The 18237-nt window shown below is 48.0% G+C and overlaps 1 protein-coding gene across 4 annotated transcripts in view; it reads right to left on the reverse strand.

Moving 5' to 3' along the window:
- TRANK1 (tetratricopeptide repeat and ankyrin repeat containing 1) overlaps positions 1-18237 on the reverse strand; it is a 2632183-nt gene that overhangs the window by 1676644 nt on the left and 937302 nt on the right. For all 4 annotated transcript variants that reach the window (XM_069613200.1, XM_069613201.1, XM_069613199.1 and 1 more), the window contains one exon: positions 2111-2249. In XM_069613200.1, the coding sequence (XP_069469301.1) occupies positions 2111-2249 (139 nt within the window). The remainder of the gene's footprint in view (positions 1-2110; positions 2250-18237) is intronic.

The following is an 18237-nucleotide window of genomic DNA, read 5'->3' on the forward strand; positions in this document are numbered from 1 at the left end:
TGATTGTACTCTTTAGTAAATATTGAAATACTGTTTTTATTTATAAAAGGTGTACACCTTATATACTTTGCCCTGGAACATTATAGAAAACGCTCCTCTTTTTTGTTTATTTTGTGGGTGTTCATGTTTAATTTCTGGCACTGCCTAAACACCCAGCACCCAGGATTTACATCATACTTTGCAAACTCTGTAAAGTTACTCAACAGATTAAGGTTATGAAGTCAGTACTTATCAGTTTGAATCATGTAACATTCTGTCAGAGTAGACTAGGCTTCCAAACAAAGATACATTCTATTTAGGTCGGAGCCCCACTGGTAAGTATGCACGAGAAGATCTAAAACTTGTCAAAACTTGCCAACCTAGCCTAATAATTTTCAGGTAGGGCCTTGTTGGACCAGCTCAGTGCAGCTTGATTCCCAAGGCGTAGCCAGCAAGACACCCACATCTGAGCATATACACATTAACTTAGGGAGACAAAAAGAAGCCAACATGCAGCAGCAAAGCCAACGGCTTGGGCTTTTGATTAGGCATGGATAGGCATTGGCCAGACACTTCCATAAGGGCACCACATAAGGGTACCACCTGGTCATAAGATGGGAACAACTGGAAAATGGTGGCAGTAACTGGGCATATGATGGCATTGCCTGGCAAATGGCTAATACCTATAAGCAAGCCAAAACGGATGGAATGTGATTGCTTGTTTAAGACATGACTTCAGTGCAATCACAGAGGCATTGCCAAATATATTGCTTATAAAATCAACTGGCTGAAGACGCACATTAAGAGCATTTTATTACACCAGGAACTTATTTACACAGGTAATTAAGTAATTAAACACTCAAAAGAATGCTTAGATATAACACTGACAGGCCCTATACAGCAACATGTTTGGTGTCACTTTGTTATAGAGCTTGCTCATAGAGTTCTAGAAACGTTAGGTTTTTTCTGGTGAGGTATTAACACAGCCATGGCTAGTCATTAGGTGGGTAAATGAACAGACACACCCATAGGAGGTGTGTTTCTTCTCACATTTTATCGCCATCCTAGCTGCGTTTCACTGCATGTGTTCTGGTTGTACCTAATATGTAAAAAGTCTATGAATCAATTAAAACCACCGTCATTGCTCTGGCCAGCCTTGCATACTATTGTTTGCATATCAGCCTTGCTTGGCTCTGTCACTAATATCAGAAGCCCGTCCCAAACTTCTAGACCACAGGGCCTAAACATCCATGTGGTTACTTGTGTTCCAGTGAAGATGGAAATTGAGAATGACCTGCACCTTTTGGTGGCAGTACCAAAAGTCATTTGCTAATGGCTTGTCCCCTTCTCTAATGGTACAGACATACTGCAAAATGATGTCATGGAATGTTGCGCAGAGCAACGGTAGTGGTAATGTTTAATTCAAAGCCCTGCATGTATCACCTTTTGATTTTACTACACCCTCCCCTCCAGAATTACATTTTTGTTACAACCAACCTTATCTTTTCACTTATACTCAAGTAGTTAATGCAGCAGAATATATACTTTGAATGTAATTTGTAAGGACCTCAAGTCAGGTGACGCACCTTGCGCAGAAATCTGTGTTCAAGCATCTTACCTGTTATTTATATAACTTGATACAGTTAACCATTTTATTAAGCATGATGTGAAAAACCATTATATTCTCACAAAAAATAAACACAATTTAAAATACAGAAACCAACATTGTGATTGTAAGTTTGAGAAAATAGTTGTAGGCAGCCTGCTTGAATATGTGTGCTACCTCACTTAGAGGTGGTGTGTGTGGCTCTCCATCTCTCTGGTTATTTGTACTTTCATGGCTGTGGGGCATAAATCATTGTCTAGGGCAATAAAACAAATCCTGCAGTTCAGCCTCTCAGAATGTCTTTGAGGTTGCTGATTAATGTTTAGAGTGCCGTACATCCCCCCACTCCCTTGGTTACTAGTGGTGTATCACACCACTGACATGGCCTCCTTTCTAGGGGGGGGCCAGGGGCTGGAACTGGGGGGGCCTGACCCCCCCTGGCCCACCTGCTGGAGCCGGGCCTGATCTAATCATATATATACATGTGCATGCTTTATTTACAGTTTAACTATAAATCACACTTACTTGATTTGATGCAGAGCCGCACAATGGAATGAAGAGGATCGGGCCCGATGCTTTCTGCATCAGCACCAATGGAAATCAACCACCTTACCAGCGCTGAAATACCTTCCATTCTTTCATACTGTCCCAAATCAACATATTTCTAGTGTCAAACAAAGTAACAGAAGTCACAAAGTAAGTGCATGAAAACATTTTAGATGTGTATGTGCTCACATTCTATTGCTTTAAAAGAGCTGACAAACCCTTTAGAAACAGCAACTGGACTTCAAAGCTAGTGCAGGGGAGAACAGACAGCGAAGAGACAGCGAAGCAGTGACAACACCAGCATGCAGCGGCAAGAACAGCCATGCGACGTCGCCGATTGATGGCGGCGACAGGCAGATCCTGCAGGCACTGTCTGCCCTACAACACCAGGGACTTGCGGGTAAAACAAAATCATGCTACCATGAGACTTGCCTTAGGGGCAGACAAAGCGGGGCTACTAAACACGAACAAGGACACTGGAATTCCCAGGCCACCATTGCTGTTCCGCAGTGGACCAACACAATGGAAGTGTGCAGTGCTTAGTTCCCTATTTCTACTTTTGCCTGTTATCTCACGATCCCGAATGGGGAAGGTAGGGCCACAATGACTTGGGACAGAGAGCCAAACCACAGAGAGAAATTATAAAAGGAAATCACAGAAAGTGTGGGTTATACAGGCGAGGTCTGAGGAAGAGGTGGACTACCAAGCCACCAGCAGTAGGGAGGAAGGAGTGGCAGGGTGTGGAGGAGATTTCTGGAGAAAATGGGGTCTTAACTAGTAAGTGAAAGTGGTACTGCTGTGCGAGTAATTGTGTTTCTATGGCAAGTGTTGTTAGAAGAGTGTGTAAAGAGTGACTAAAGTGTTTGGTACATAGAGGAAGGAGGGTGCTTAAGTAGTTCTAGTGTAGAGGGAGAAGTAGGAGTTTTGAGGGATAAGTAGTGGTTGGAAGGAGCGATACTTAGTGTGGAGGAGGGAGTAGTGGTGGACAATAGGAGAGTAGCGACAGCAGAGAATTGGAAATAATATTGATGGTTGAAGGCGAGATCCAGAAGGAGTGAGGTGTCAAAAGGACAGGAAGTTGAGAAAGGAGAGGTGATTGGAAGGGGAGAGGTTATAGAACAAGAGAAAGCAGAGAGAGTGTCTTAAGACAGTTTTTTTTAAGTCCAACTAAGGGCTTAGTAAAGCCATTCAAATGAGGCAGTACAAGACTCCACTCTTAGTATAAGGCTGTACCACCTGAGTTCACTGTAGAGTACACAGAGCAGCCAGGCTTATCTTCGGAAGGGGAGAGGACTGTAGAATCAGTACAAATTAAATTGCAATACAAATGGTCCAAAGAAACACTGAAACACTATGTATATAAAAATGAATGGTTTATTTAATTACAAGTAGGCCCAGATAAATCTAGGGGTAAATAAGTACTATCGCACATATGTAATCGCAATTATAAAAACACAAAATTATGCTTGAAGGTGCACAGACCAAAACATAAACCTTATTTGTAACACCTAACAGTAGTTCTAGGGAAGTCAAACCTTTTCATACACATTCAGTATAGGTCACACCTATTCTTGGGGAGTAAAAATCAATGGTTACTTTCAGATTACATTAATTAATTCAAGGGTAGTAGACCCTACTAGTTGTACAGTGACACTCTGTAACTAATCGCAATCAGTCAACTGGACAATATACGTTTCGTGAACAGTGGGACACTTATTCTAGGTACAGTAAAAATCTACAACTACTTTTGTTATAAGAGACAGTTATACTAGGTGAGTAAAACATAAGTGTGTAATGTTCAATTAAAGGTGCTTTTGAGACTAGTGAAACACAGATTGAGATAAACAGTAACTCTTGTAACTTATTTTTGGATGGCACAGAGCTAACTCAAGTTAAGTAAAACCCATATCCTTTTTCAATCTCCAAATAAAGTCTAGATTACATAATTCCCAGCAATACAAGTTAAATGTATGTACCACCTATGAGGGACAGTTAGAACCAAAGTCAATGGGATCGAAGAGTCTGCAGGGAGCAAGGACAGCTAATGTCAATTTGAACAATGTCTATGGATCTGAGGCACTTCTTTAAATAGCACAGGGAAAGTAAAACCCAATGTTACAATTTATGAATGCCTCAGAAAGTTATTCTAGGTAGGTAAACCCTAATGCAGACATATTCTGGACAGGCTAACACCAAGTCAGGGGACGCAAGACCCAGTTGGGGGACACTCATACAATTATCCTAACAGGAATAATCTGGTGAAACCAACACATTCCTTTTGGGAAGAGGCACAACCAAATGACAGGTGAGTAAGATACCCTCACATCTACTTTCTCTTAGAATGGCAAAACAGTTTCTAAGGAAAGAAAGATGTTAAACATACTTTTGAGAATAGTGCATCACACATCCAAGGCAAGTAAGAACTTTTGTAACTGTTCACTCTCAGAGTTACCGTTACCCATTAACTCGTTTACAAGTTAGTAACTTTTAAACACTTATTCTCCTTTCTAAGCAAAAGGCCCAATCCCTTAAAAGTCTTTCCCTTATTCTTGGAGCATGAGTGTTCTTAGTGGCAGAAGGGGCGCCACTGGGATCTAGTGTCTAGCAGACAGCGTTGAATAGGTTCTTAAGTAGCAAAAGTCAGAGTTCCTTAGGAAGACTGGACAAACAGGTGAGTATTTTACATCTAGAGTTAGAAGAGGGTCCAGGGGCTTCACAGAAGACACCCTAGCAGGATTGTAGCAGTGGGACTGGGTGCACTGGATGGGAGGCCTCCCCATCACAGAAAACACCCCACAACTACCCAGGAATTCCAAGAGACTTCAGATAAGTACATACCCAAGTCAACACAGTACCTCAGCATTGAAGAAGATTTTGCAGCAGGACGACTTCGGGATCTGCAGCCAAAAACCCAGTCAGTGGATTCCTTGTTGTGGTGACTGAAAACAGGACCTTGGAAGGAACAAGTTACTTACCTATAACTGTTGTTCTCCATCGTGGGTCTGGCATGGATTCACATGCTCATGAATATTCCCGGTCATCAGGCTGGGAATCCTCGGTAAAGAAAAAATCAGTATCAGTTTCGTTTCTGAACTGTCTTTCTTAGTAGTAACCAATCACTGGTCTCTGGGTCATACTGCCCCCAGCCAATGACTGCCCTCTCCCTAAGCCCCTCCCCTGGCAGCCATCCTCAGATTTGGTAGCACATAAAGTGGCAGTATGACCAAGTGAAGAGCCGCAGAGGGGAAGGAGGGAGGGTTCGCATGTGAATCCATGCCAGACCCATGCTGGAAAACAACAGTCACAGGTAAGTAACTTGTTCCTTCTCCAGCATGGGGTCTGGCATGGATTCACATGCTCATGAATATAAGAATACATAGCAGTACACACATGCACCACCACGGGAGGTGGCAAAAGGCTCAACATTAAGCATTACATAAACTCAACATTAAGCAACGCTTACCTCCTCACCAGGCCCACCTTCAGGCGAACAGATTGCGCAGCACTGCTTGGCCGACTCTAGACTCCTCCCTGGAATCCCGGTCGACGCAGTAGAATCTCGTGAAGGTGCGAGTCGACCTCCACGTAGCAGCCCTGCAGATATCCAGCAGGGGCACACCAGACAATAATGCCGTAGTAGCAGCGATCACTCTGGTCGAATGGGCTCTCGGACGGCCGGGCAACGGTCGGTTGGCCAACCGATGACAGTGCATGATGCAGCCAGAGAGCCATCTGGAAATGGAAGCCTTTGAGAGAGCCTTCCCTTGGTTCACAGGTCCAAAGTTCACAAACAGCTGTGACGTTTTCCGAAAACTCTTCGTTCGGTCCACGTAGAACTTAAGCGCTCTAGCTGCATCCAGCGAGTGCAAAGTCCTCTCGGCCGGTGACGAAGGCGACAGAAAGAAAACTGGCAACACCAAGTGCTCGTTAAGATGGAAGTCCGACGGCACCTTGGGCATGAAAGAGGGGTGCGTCCTCAGCACCACCCTCGTATTTGTTAGGGAGAATTCTCTGTTTACGCTGAATTCCTAACCTAGTGAGTCCCCCAGCAGCTTTGCTGGATTTTTGGGGTTTAATTTTTTTCTCCTGCCAAGAGTGAGACTCTTTTACCCTCATTCTTGGACATGATTTGAGTGTGTTCCTTTGACTCTAGATGTGTTTAATGGGCTATGGGGTCTTTTACTCCATAGGGCTGCATGTGTTTTTGTGATGTGTGTTACACAGCACCCTCAGTGCAGTAACACAGGGGTGTCATAGTGACCCCCCCCCCCCAGTATAGACTCCATACCGCGGGACTGACTACCGTCTCCCAGGGCATGTAAAGTCACCATTGACTTTACTAGTCTTAAATTCTGAACAGAACCAGTACAAACCATCATATTGTGGACGTACTGGCTGGGGCAATTCGATTGCCCAGGGGTCTGTTAGTCGAGGGGGCACGTCTCCGTCCCCCCTGATCGAGTTTTGGCTGGTGGCAGTGGATACTACTTTTTATATTCAACCGCGAATATTTCTCTATGGGATTTTCCCATTGTTGGAGGCTACTATCTTTATTTATTTAATTACGATAGCCTCGAACATACCGCCGGTTTATTTAATTATTATTAATTCTCCGTTTGGTATTTTTTGCCAAAACTCGGTTCTAAAATGGCGTTTGTGTTCTCTTCTGTGACTCCAACGCAAGTCGAGCCCTTTGTTCACTTTTTTGGCGGGCTTCTCCACAGAAGCCCTCCAAAGTGGTGCCACTCTGTCTTGGGTACTTAGAAGGGGTGGAGGGGGATTTAGGCACCCTGGACTGAGTTGCCTAGGCAACTCAAGTCGCACCCCGTCCTGATTGGCCCAAGTGGTGAGCTGGCCGGCTCACCACTTAGCATGTTTGAGTGACAGCTACGCTGAGTGAATGGGGGTTTTCTGCATAAAAGCAGGGCTTTGGGGACTGGGACTTCAGAAGTCGCCACAGGACCTAAGAATCCGACGAGGGAGAAGCTGAGCCGACCTGCCACGACGACACCACCGGTGGAGCCCTGCTGGACCGTCTCACCACTTTTCCCAACGACAGAGGAGATCTCGCGCCGGAGAGTCTTCTTCCTTTGACTGGTGGGGATAACCAGTTTCACCGTCTTTTCGCCTTCCCGACGCATCTCGTGGACGCCTTGCCTGTGCCAAGCACCCCGGCAACCGGAATACCACGTTTTACCACGACCGCAAAATAAAAGGTAGTACCTTTAACCGGAAAACTCTGCGGCTGCTTTCGTCCCTGGCAGTGCAACAACTTTCAGCTTTCCTCCAAGTCGAGATCTTCTCTTCCCCTGGACGACGCCGAGACTTGCATCCGCTGCCAGGAACAACTGCCACCGCTAGAGGATCCTTCCCACTTAAGGTACCGTGTTCCGCCTGGATTCCCTTGCCACCGACTGTACGGGGTAGATTTAGCCCCCGGCTTTCGAACCTGGGTTAGCCTGGGACACCCTGGCTAAACTTTTCTGAGCCTCTCTAAACTCTTTTCAAACTCTCTGCAAGACTTTCAAAGCCTAGTGTAACTGGGTAATCTTGGGCGCATTTGTGCTCTGCTCTCTCTAAGAGTGGGCCCAGCCTATGGACTTTGGCTCACAAGTGACTTTTGCTCTTCTGCCTTGCTAAAAGTGTTCCTAAATCTTAGAGTGGTGTATCTTCCCCTATTCTGTCTTTTTCCCTCCCTTCTTCAGTAACTTATTGGAGTGCCATCTATAGTTAAGCGCTCACCACGGTCTGGAAATAAGTGGTGTTAACGAAGACTTATCTGATAAGGAATAAGGGTTGTATATATTATAATAGTAACTGTGTTTAGAGTGTTTTACAATAAGAGTGCTGGAGTGTTTCAAACAGTGTGTTTTTAAATAAATAATGATATACTTTAATACCAAAGCTCTGGTCAGTGTTTGCTTGTATTATTGTATCTGAGTACCTATTGTGTATACTTTGCATACTGCCTAACTCTTCTTGAGGGAAGTCTGACTGCTCAGCCACAGCTACCAGGTAAATCTGGGTGGTACAGACTGCTACCAAGTGGGTTTACTGCTAACACCTGTAGTCCTTAATCTTTTGCAGTGTTCCCAAAGGGAACTGCACAGGTTTCTGCCTAACAGTATCGTGAAAAGTCAAGTATGGAGGTTTGCAGGATAGGGCCTACATCTCTCCCACGCGTCGTGCGGAGGTGATGGCCACAAGGAACGCTGTCTTTCACGACAGGAACTTCAACAGAGCCGAAAGCAAAGGCTTGAATGGTGGCCCCATGAGCCTGATCAGCACCACGCTGAGCTCCCACCCCGGGGCTGGAGCCTTCTCCGGCGGGAACGATCGGAACAGTCCCTTCATAAATTCCTTCACCAGTCGATGAGACCACAAGGACGGCTGTCCTGCAGATCTGGTGTATCGGGAAATCGCTGCCAGATGTATCTTGATGAAAGCGTGAGCTAGTCCTGCTTTGGCCAGCGACAGTAGTTATGGTAGCATTTGAGGTGCCGTAATCCGTATGATGGTTGATCTTCTGTGCACGGAACCAGACAGAGAACCTCTTCCACTTATGTCCGTAGCACTTGAGAGTTGAGGACGCCCCCTGGCCTTTGCAAGAACCTCTCTGCAGTCAGCCGGGATATCGTTATCTCCAAACTCTAGTGCTGCAGAAGCCAGGCCTGCAAGTTCAGCGACTCCGGGTCGTGATGAAGAATGGCGCCTCCCTCTCTGGAGAGAAGATCTGCGTACGTCGACAGCTTGACTGGTGGGGACGCTGAGAGGGCCAGAAGGTCCGGGAACCAGATCTGTCCTGGCCACGCTGGTGCGACGAGGATCATCCTGCACTGGGACCTCTTGAGCTGGCTGATGAGTCGAAGCAGCATCGGCAACAGGGGAAACGCATACAGGACCAGGCATTTACAGGGGAACGAGAAAGCATCACCCATGCTCCTCGGCTGGGGAACCTGCTGGCGAACCTCTGGCACTTGGAGTTCGTCGCCGTCGAGAACAGGTCGATCTGGGGTTCGCCCCATCGTTGGAAGAGCTGATCCACTTGATCCTGGCATAGTTCCCATCCGTGGCACGAGCGCAGCTCTCTGCTGAGTGAGTCGGCGATGGTGTTTTTTATTCCTGCCAGATGGAAGGGAACCAGAAACCTCCCCTGGGCGACGGCCCAGTGCCACAGATCCTGGGCCTCCTTGGATAGGGCTGGGGATCTGGTGCCTCCCTGCTTCCGGATGTAGAACATTGTGGTGGTGTTGTCGGTGAAGATCCTCACGACCTTGCCCTTGAGGGACGGGAGGAACGACTTGAGCGCCCGGAGCACAGCGCAGAGCTCCAAGATGTTGATGTGGAGAGACCTCTCCTCCGGGAGCCAAAGACCTCTTGCGTGGAGATCTCCGGTGTGTGCACCCCATCCCTCTGGGAGTCGTCACCGTCTCCTGATGTGCCGGGGTCTGGAAGTACGTGCCCGCCGTGAGGTGTGCACGGGTGCCCCACCACTGGATCGCCCGATGGAAAATCTCATTGAGCGGGATCTTGTCTTCAAAGCTGCCCGCCGCTTGCATCCAGCGGGCGTCGAGGAACTCCTGTAGAGGACGCATCCGTAGCCTGCACAGGCGCACTAGATAGATGCATGAGGACATCATACGGAGGAGGGACTTGATGGATCTCACCCTGGCCACGGCCGTGGCTAGCAGGCGCTGCACCTTGCCTAAGATGGCCTTCGTCCTTTCCTCCGACGGAGACGCCAATCGTTCCACTGTATGGAGCTTCGCTCCCAGAAACAGTGCCACCTGCGACGGAACCAAATGGGATTTCGGGTAGTTGATGGAGAACCCCAGCTCCGTGAGTAAGCGGAAGGTCTCTGCCATGTGCTCGACGGCGAGTTCTCTTGTCCTTGCACGGATGAGCCGGTCGTCCAGGTAGGGGTAGACGTGGATCCCCTGCAGGCGCAGCCGCGCCGCCACTGGTGCTAGGCACTTGGTGAACACCCTGGGTGCCGACTTCAATCTGAATGGCAGAGCTCTGAATTGGTAGTGGTGTCCTTGGACTATGAATCTGAGGAACTTTCGGTGTCCTTTTAGGATGGGGATGTAGAAGTAAGCATCCTCCAAGTCCAACGACGATAGGAAGTCGCCCTCCACCAGCTGTCCCAGCACGTGCTGGAGAGTGACCATCCTGAACTTCTGTGCCTTGATGCATTTGTTCAACCGACGTAGGTCCAGGATGGGGCGCCAACCGCCTGTCTTCTTTCTGACGAGGACGTATCTTGAGTATACTTCGGAGCCCCGGACCTCTTGGGGATGAGCTCGATGGCACCTTTCTTGAGCATCGCCTTTACCTCCAACAGCAGTTGGTGGACGTGATTTTCCTTCCTGGCCACAGGATGAATGCGGGGACACTTCTTTTGGAATTCGAGAGTGTGCCTGTGGGCCAGGGCATCCAGCACCCAACGGTCGGTGGAGATGGACTCCCACACGCTGACGAACTTCACCAGCCGGCCTCCCATCGGGGTGCTTCGGTGGGTGCCCAACGCTACGGCCGGTTCAATCTTGCTTGGAGGCGGCCTTGCCGCCTTGGCCTCCTTGGCGATGACGCCAAGATGCTCCTTGCTTGCCGCGACCCCTGTAAGCCTCCTGGGACGAGGAGCGGGCCACCTGGCGGTACGTAGAGGGGCCACCGCCTGATCCCTTGGAGGCCCCCTGTCTGCCTCCGGCGCTCCAAAAGGTCCGTCATTGCTGAAGGACTCCCAGGGCTCGGGCCATCTCTGTGTCAGCCTTGATGGCCTGCAGCGACTCATCCACCGTTTTCCCAAACAGATTGTTGCCGTCGAACGGCATGTCCAAAACCCTGGACTGCACGTCCTGACGGAAGTCTGTCGTCTTGAGCCAGCCATGTCGTCGAAGGCAAACAATGTTGCCTAACTGGCGAAAACCGGTGTCGGCAGTGTCCGTTGCCACCGTTATGGCATAGTCTGACGCCACCTCACCTTCCTGCAGAATCTCCAGGGCTTCCGCCCTCTTGTCCTTTGGTAGGAAGTCCAGTAGAGGAGCTATCTTGTACCACAGCTCCCTGTCGTAACTGGCCACAATCGCTAAGGCGTTGGCTGCCTTAATTGTCGTCGCCGACAACGAGATGACCCGTCGCCCCATGGTGTCCAATTTCTTACACTCACCGTCAGGTGGGGAAGTAGAGGTTGAGGCTGTAGCCCGCGCCTTCTTCTTCTTGGCCGCCGCTGAGACGACCGAATCCGGCATAGGTTGAGCCCTGAGGCACAAAGGGGCGGTGTCGGGGACCCGGTACTTCTTCTTGTACCTGTCCTTCTTGGCAGGCATCGTGGACGGGTTCTTCAGGATCGCAAGTCCCTCATCCAAGATATCGTCGAGCAACGGTACTGCGAGGACCGTATTCCTCATGGGGTGAAAGGAGCCAATTTCGTCAGGCAGGGAAGCCCAAGGGAGTGGTGATGGAAGGTCCGTCCCGTTGTCACCACCGTCGTCATCCGTCCCAGTCGTCGTATCCGTCGCCGTGTCATCCCTGGGGTTCTGTGAGGGGGATGAGGGCTACACGGGTTGTGGGGGCATGAAGGGCGGGGAGGGATGAACTCTCCTCCGCTTGTTCGGAGGGCTTCCCGACGGGCCTGGTTCTGGATCATCCACCGGGGTTCGTGGTAATCTCGTCCTTATCTCCATGCATAAGGTTTGAATTGCCATCAAAATGGCCGCCGAGTTGTCCTGAGGCTCGGGCAATGGCTGTGACGGGAGGGAAGGCTGCTCCTCCACTGGGGCCTCGTCGGCGCCACCGTCGCTTTCTTCGACCATCCCTTCGGGATCTCTCCCGTGGGATCGTACCTTCTCGAACCTCTCGTTGAGGTTCTTCACGGTTTCCACCAGCTCCTCCTCAGAGGTTGAATCCATGTCAGTAATGGCCACCGCCCCCCCCCTCTTTTTCCACCGGGGTCTTCACGGGGGTCTAGTCGATGGGCTGGAAAGAGGATTCCCTCCGCGGTGGCAGGGAAACTCTGGGCCCCGAGGTCGCCTCCACTGGTGTAGCCTCCACAGGCTTCACCAGGGTTGCTGCGACTCCCTCGAGGCCTTAGCTGGGTGAATCAAGGCCTTCACCACCTTGGGCGCGCTTGAGGCCTTCACCTTGGGGGGGGGGGGTCACCGCCTCGCTCCCCCTCGGCTGAATCCTTCGAGATCGACCGGGGCCTCTCCAGAAGCTTACCCGGGTTCTCGGATTTTTCTTCTTCCCCGAACCAGAGCGATGGCTAGTGGTTGATGGTGCCGGGGAAGGCGCGCCCTGCCTGGCAGCCGAAGAGCCCGACCGTTCGGGGCTCCAGGTGCCCGCGGACTCGCGGTGCTTAGCCTTCTGTTGGGCCCCCGTCGCCGGGGCGCCCTCACAGGACTTAGAAGACCGCTCAGACCTTTTCTTCTTCTCACCTGCTGGGCCCTTCTCCAGCCAGCTGGCGAGGCGGGTACGACAATCCCTCATGGTCCGTTCCGATAGGTTCTTGCAGAACGCACAGTCCTTCTCCACGTGTGTCTTGTCCTCATGAAGGCAGTAGAGACATCTCGAATGCTCGTCCTCCTTGAAAACCTTCTGTAACCCGCATCCAGGGCAGTTCCTGAACAGCTTGGATCCGGGTGTCTAGCTTCCCTTATCCTGGGCCATGTCCATGGTAGGCCTCAGATCTTCTGGAATCCTCCAAGAAGCGTAACTTGACGAATACTTCACCCTTGAGGGGCGTAGAAAATTCCGAAACGGGTCCCTGTTGATCGGAAGTAGAACGGTGGAGCTTGAGGCTCGATTTAACTGAAAAATTTGAAAATCTCTTTGAAAAAAGGGCGAAAACGCAGTAAAAGCTCGAGAGCTATAGCACGAGGACTCCCAACACTTGAACGTGCAGTAAAAATCTGAGGATGGCTGCCAGGGGAGGGGCTAAGGGAGAGGGCAGTCATTGGCTGGGGGCAGTATGACCCAAAGACCAGTGATTGGTTACTAAGAAAGACAGTTCAGAAACGAAACTGATACTGATTTTTTCTTTACCGAGGATTCCCAGCCTGACGACGGGGAATATTCATGAGCATGTGAATCCATGCCAGACCCCATGCTGGAGAAAGGACTTGCAGCAGGGATCAACGAAGAAGGCTATAGGCAAAGTTTTCCTAGCGGCTGGATGTGGTTCTGTGGATTTGGAGCCTTTTACTGGAGCACAGATGACGACAGAATTTCACGGTCGGATTCTCGTCGTTACAAAGGTCCAGCACTCTGGTGAGGGGACTTTTTAGACACGATTCATGTCTCTGGAGATACACCAGGATGGCCACGAAGTTTCTGCGAGATTCGGAATTCGAAAGACTGTGCACCGCACAATGGCTCGAGGTCCCAGGCTATTGGGGTATTGCAGCCCCATAAGGTTGCAGAAACGCGTGGGATGGGTCAAAATGCAGGTCTCACCAGGCTCTGGGTCAGGCTTGTCGTCTCCGGAGTCCCCAGGTCGATTGGAAGGAAGGGCTACAGCAGGCTCCAGTTACACAGCAGGTTCTCCGGTCGCTGGAAATCGCCTCAGCCGCATTTCCTTCATCATCCTCTTCGGTTTTGCTTGCAGTGGTCGACTTGTCTTCAACTTCCAGGTTTGCAGTATTTAACAGGAAATACAGCACAACCTCGGCATTCTCTCCCTGCATTTTACAACAAGGGCCGCTCTGGTTGTCCAGGCAGGACAGCCAGCCCCCCACTGGGATTTGTCCCCCTTCAGGCAAGGAGGAAGTCAACGGGCTGTAGAGTTTTGGACTCCTCCCTCGCTCCCTGCCTTCACAGACAGACAGGAGCCTGGGCAGGGAGTCCAGTGGACTCCGCCAAAGATAAAAATCACACAAAGGAATTTCCTGCCCTGGATGTCAGGGGAAGGAACGAGAAAGGACAAGAAACACTAAAATGGTGAATAAAGAAGACAGGGACCATTTTGGTAAAATTAGCACACTTGGGTGCCTTTACTGCAGCTGTGAACACAGCCCACGATAAAGGTGCACCAAATTAATACAAGGTATCACTGCCACCAGCCATTGAAGGCAAGCTTGTCCCCTGTAACAGAATTGTTACATTTCTAGTGTGAAAAGGGATGTATTGTATCTCCCCAGCATTCCACATAAGTTGGGGTGTACTGGTTTCACCAAATAAAATGTAAAAGGAATTCAAAGATCCTTTCTACCCTTGTGAACTGTAGTTCTCTTAAGTTTAGCAAGAGAAAGTTAAAAGGGGAGCCCCCAGGGCAACCCAGCAACAACAGGCACTTATTGCCAAAACGTTGTTAAAGAGGACAACTTTAAAAAGACACTATGGAGAGTATAAAATATGACACTGATAAAAAGAGTAAACGATTGTGAGGGTGTGAAAAAAGGTTCCCACTCGGAGGTATTAAGGAAAAATAATCCACCAGTAAAGCAAAATGTTCTGGGGTTGACCCAGGTCAGGAAGATTATCATTTCTATGAAAATCTTACCTAACAGAGAGCGAAATCAGAAGACCAAATTAAGCAGGGTGACTGCAAGGCACAAATCACATATCCCTTTAGACCACTAACAACTGGTTAGAGTAGGGAAAGTTAGGAAGTCCCAGAGGGAGCCTTTCAGTGAAAATCACAATCTATTTAGTGACTAGCATATTGAGGGTGCAATAATCTCTAAATACTAACTTGGGCATAAGGACCCCTGTGCTAGGGAGGCATGTTGAAACGAGAGAGAGGGATGGTCCCAGGTCAGATCGATATTTTAATAAAAACATTTGAACCGCCTCTGAGTTTTAAAGTGATTGTTGTGTCATGTGTGGCACGGGGCATCATCATGTGATCTTCTAGTCCAAGGTTGTCCAACTTCAGGTGTCAAGGGCCAGAATTCTGACTGGTGTTCAGGATAAATATTCAAGGGAAAACATTTGCATACATTTAGAATCATTGTAGGCAAATTTACCTCATGAGTATTAATCAAGGGTATCCTGAAAATTGGACATGCTTCCGGCCCTCGAGGCCTGGAGTTGGACAACCCTGATCTAGACCCTTATAGAGAGGTCACCGATTGGCATGCAAGATGCTCAGATATGAGATTAACTAATACAGCCCGACTTGCCACTAGAGTGAATGCAACCAGCCGCAAGGTGCAACCTATATAGCGATGAGGCCGTGACTATCCGTCGTGGTCAAGCCATAGTTGGGACCGGGTTTAAAATGGATATAGTGGAGGAAAACTATGGTAGAGAAGCGCCAAAATCAGGGTTGGCCCATAAGTATTCTGTAGATGTGAGAGCAGGAGTGATTGCTTAAGATTATCAAGGAGAGGTGAAGGTAATCCTATTGAACCTTTGGAATGCTCCATTCTTATTGAGACAAGGCTAGCCCATCGTCCAACTTAAAGGCCAGAAGACACTGGTCCAAGAATAAGAGGAGGTTGAAACGCTGGAATCTATATAGAGATGAAGCAGGTTTTTTTGAAATGACGGATTCCATTGTATTAGCAGAAGATGGATCTGCTCATGGACCAAGCTTGGAAGAATGTGGTATTGGAGGTGGACAGCTAAAAGCTGCAGACTCCCTTTCCCCCAATTTCGTTAAGAGAGGACTCCTGTATCGAGTCAACATGAACCCTAGGGAAGAAAATGTTAACTATCATCAATGATTGGTTCTGAAACAATTCAGAAAGACCTTGTTTGAACTAGCTCACTCCAATCATATGGCAGAACATCCTGGGCTAGAGAAAACGTAGAAGCCCTTAACTCAGCAGATTCTACGAGCCAGGGCTATATGTGGAGACCAAGCAGTTCTGCGCATGATGTCCCACCTGTCAGTACACCTCTCCAGGTGATGCAGCCTAAAAACCAGTCTAGCCGCTGCCAATCAGAGGCACCTTTCCACCAGATCAGCATGTAGTCGGCCCCCTGTAATGTTCCAAATCTGGCAACAGATCTATATTGTTGATTGTCGTCTACACAACTAGCAAACCGGAGGCCTTCCCAATCTGAAATAACACTATCAAAACAATTCACAAAACAATCATTGTTTTCTTCATGAGAGTGGGGTTTACCATCAGGATTCTTGCTTATCATGGGAGTAGATTCACAATGAAACTGATGAGTGAAATTAAAACCCTAATGAAGAACAAAACATTGAGAACATCCATTTACCATCCCCAGACCGATTGATGGACTACTGCAGCGCATTAACCAGGCTCTGAAGCACATCATTAGGAAAGTCATTTCCGAAGGAGGACGAAATTGAGATGATCCGATTCCTTGGGCTTTGTTTGCCATAAAGGAAGATCTCAGGTCATCAACGGGGCTTTCCCCCCTATGAGCTGGTGTAGAGATGGAAACCCAGAAATGAACGATACATTCTCAGAGAAGAATGGAAGTGGCCCATCAGTCAACTGATGGCTGACCACAAAATGGTTTGAAACGCTCAAGAACACATGGAGATTTGTCAGTTTGTGAAAAAAACATCTGCAAGAGACACAGAGCCAACAAGAAAAGGCATACAACAGAAGCCTGACTACGTAACTTCCAGGTGGGGATCAAGTTATGGTCCTGCTGCCCACAACTTAAGATATAATGCTAGCAAGGTGGGACAGACCCTATACCATAACCAAAGTAGTCCCCCACCACTAATCTACAAAGTACAACAGGCGGACCGGCGGAAACCCTCCCAACTATAGCACCTAAACAAGATGAAGAATTGGGAGGGAAAATAGCAATCCGCAGTTGGTTGTATTGCATGCCAACAATACCAGGAAGAGGCCATTTCCTATTGAAAGTGTGAGGCGTAACCATCCCGTAGGACTAACCACCAATGAACAAGAGTTAGCAGACAGGACCGGTCGGTACTGGGACTAGAATGCAAGATACACATCCCTCCTGGTAGAGTAATTTGCATAAAATTCAAACTGTTACCAAAGGCTAGAAAACAAATCATCGAAGAAGAGCTGAGAAAAATGTGCGATCTAAGAGTCATCGAGAGAGTCAGAGGGAAAGAAGACTGAATCAATCACAGTGTCTGCAAAGCACACATCCCATTTCCCTTCAGTCCCCTAACAGCTGGTTAGAGTATGGAAAGTTAGCAATTACCTGATTGAGTTTATTCAGATATGGCCAAGGACCTTTAAGTCAACAGTGATGGTGTAACAATCTCTGTACACTAAAATGAAGATAAACGTCTAGGCTAGGGAGGAGTTTCACTGAGCTAAGACAGAGAAGGCCACCTCTACATCAGATTGATATTTCAATAAAAACGCTTGAACCCCCTCTGAGATTTGGACAGATTCTTGTGCCAAGTGTGACAATGTGCTACAGATGATGGTTACTTTTCAGTGGCAGATAAGAGCAAGTAGTTATGCTTTTTCTGCAAAGTTCTGGACAAACAGGTTTGACTAGCATTAATAAAGAGTTGAGAATACTAAATAACTATTATTCAAACTTAGAGGACAATTCAATTTATGGCAGGCGTCGTGAATGGTAAATGTTGTAAACAATCGATTCACCTGAATGTAAGGATGGTTGACATGTAAATATTTTTTTAAGTAAGTCTAGGCAATCTATTTACAGCAACATACCAAGTGTTATTTTTTTTAAAATATTGCAATATTCAATTTTTACTGTATGGCCCTTCCTCCCTTCTCTTGCGACTAGCCAGTAGACCTGCTCAAAATGCATATCCTGTGTTAAGATGGTTTTTCAGAATTAGCCCTGTGGACAGATTCTGAGAATCCACCCTATCCTGATGAACAGGAAAATACACGAATGTCTAGCCAAACTATCAAGACAGTAAAAGAGCAGCAAGGTTTAGATTTAAGGGAGTGAAAGAGTGGTAAAGGTGTTGGTTCAGTAAAGTACACACACAGCATGCTTGATAGCACAAGTTCGGCAGAATGTATACAAATAGCTATATTTATTTACGTCTTGGACAACCCTTGTCGATGAAAAATCACAGGCAAGTAAATGATTAACCATGCACTACTATCATATATACATTCACTTTGGGATGCTCTGGCTACAGAGCACCAGCACTACCTTAAACTCAGTAAGATCAGAATACTGTAATATAGCAAAGCAAATGAATAAAGACA

The sequence above is a fragment of the Ambystoma mexicanum genome, chromosome 5p, assembly GCF_040938575.1.
Source record: "Ambystoma mexicanum isolate Mex_15411 chromosome 5p, UKY_AmexF1_1, whole genome shotgun sequence".
Classification (NCBI taxonomy): domain Eukaryota; kingdom Metazoa; phylum Chordata; class Amphibia; order Caudata; family Ambystomatidae; genus Ambystoma; species Ambystoma mexicanum.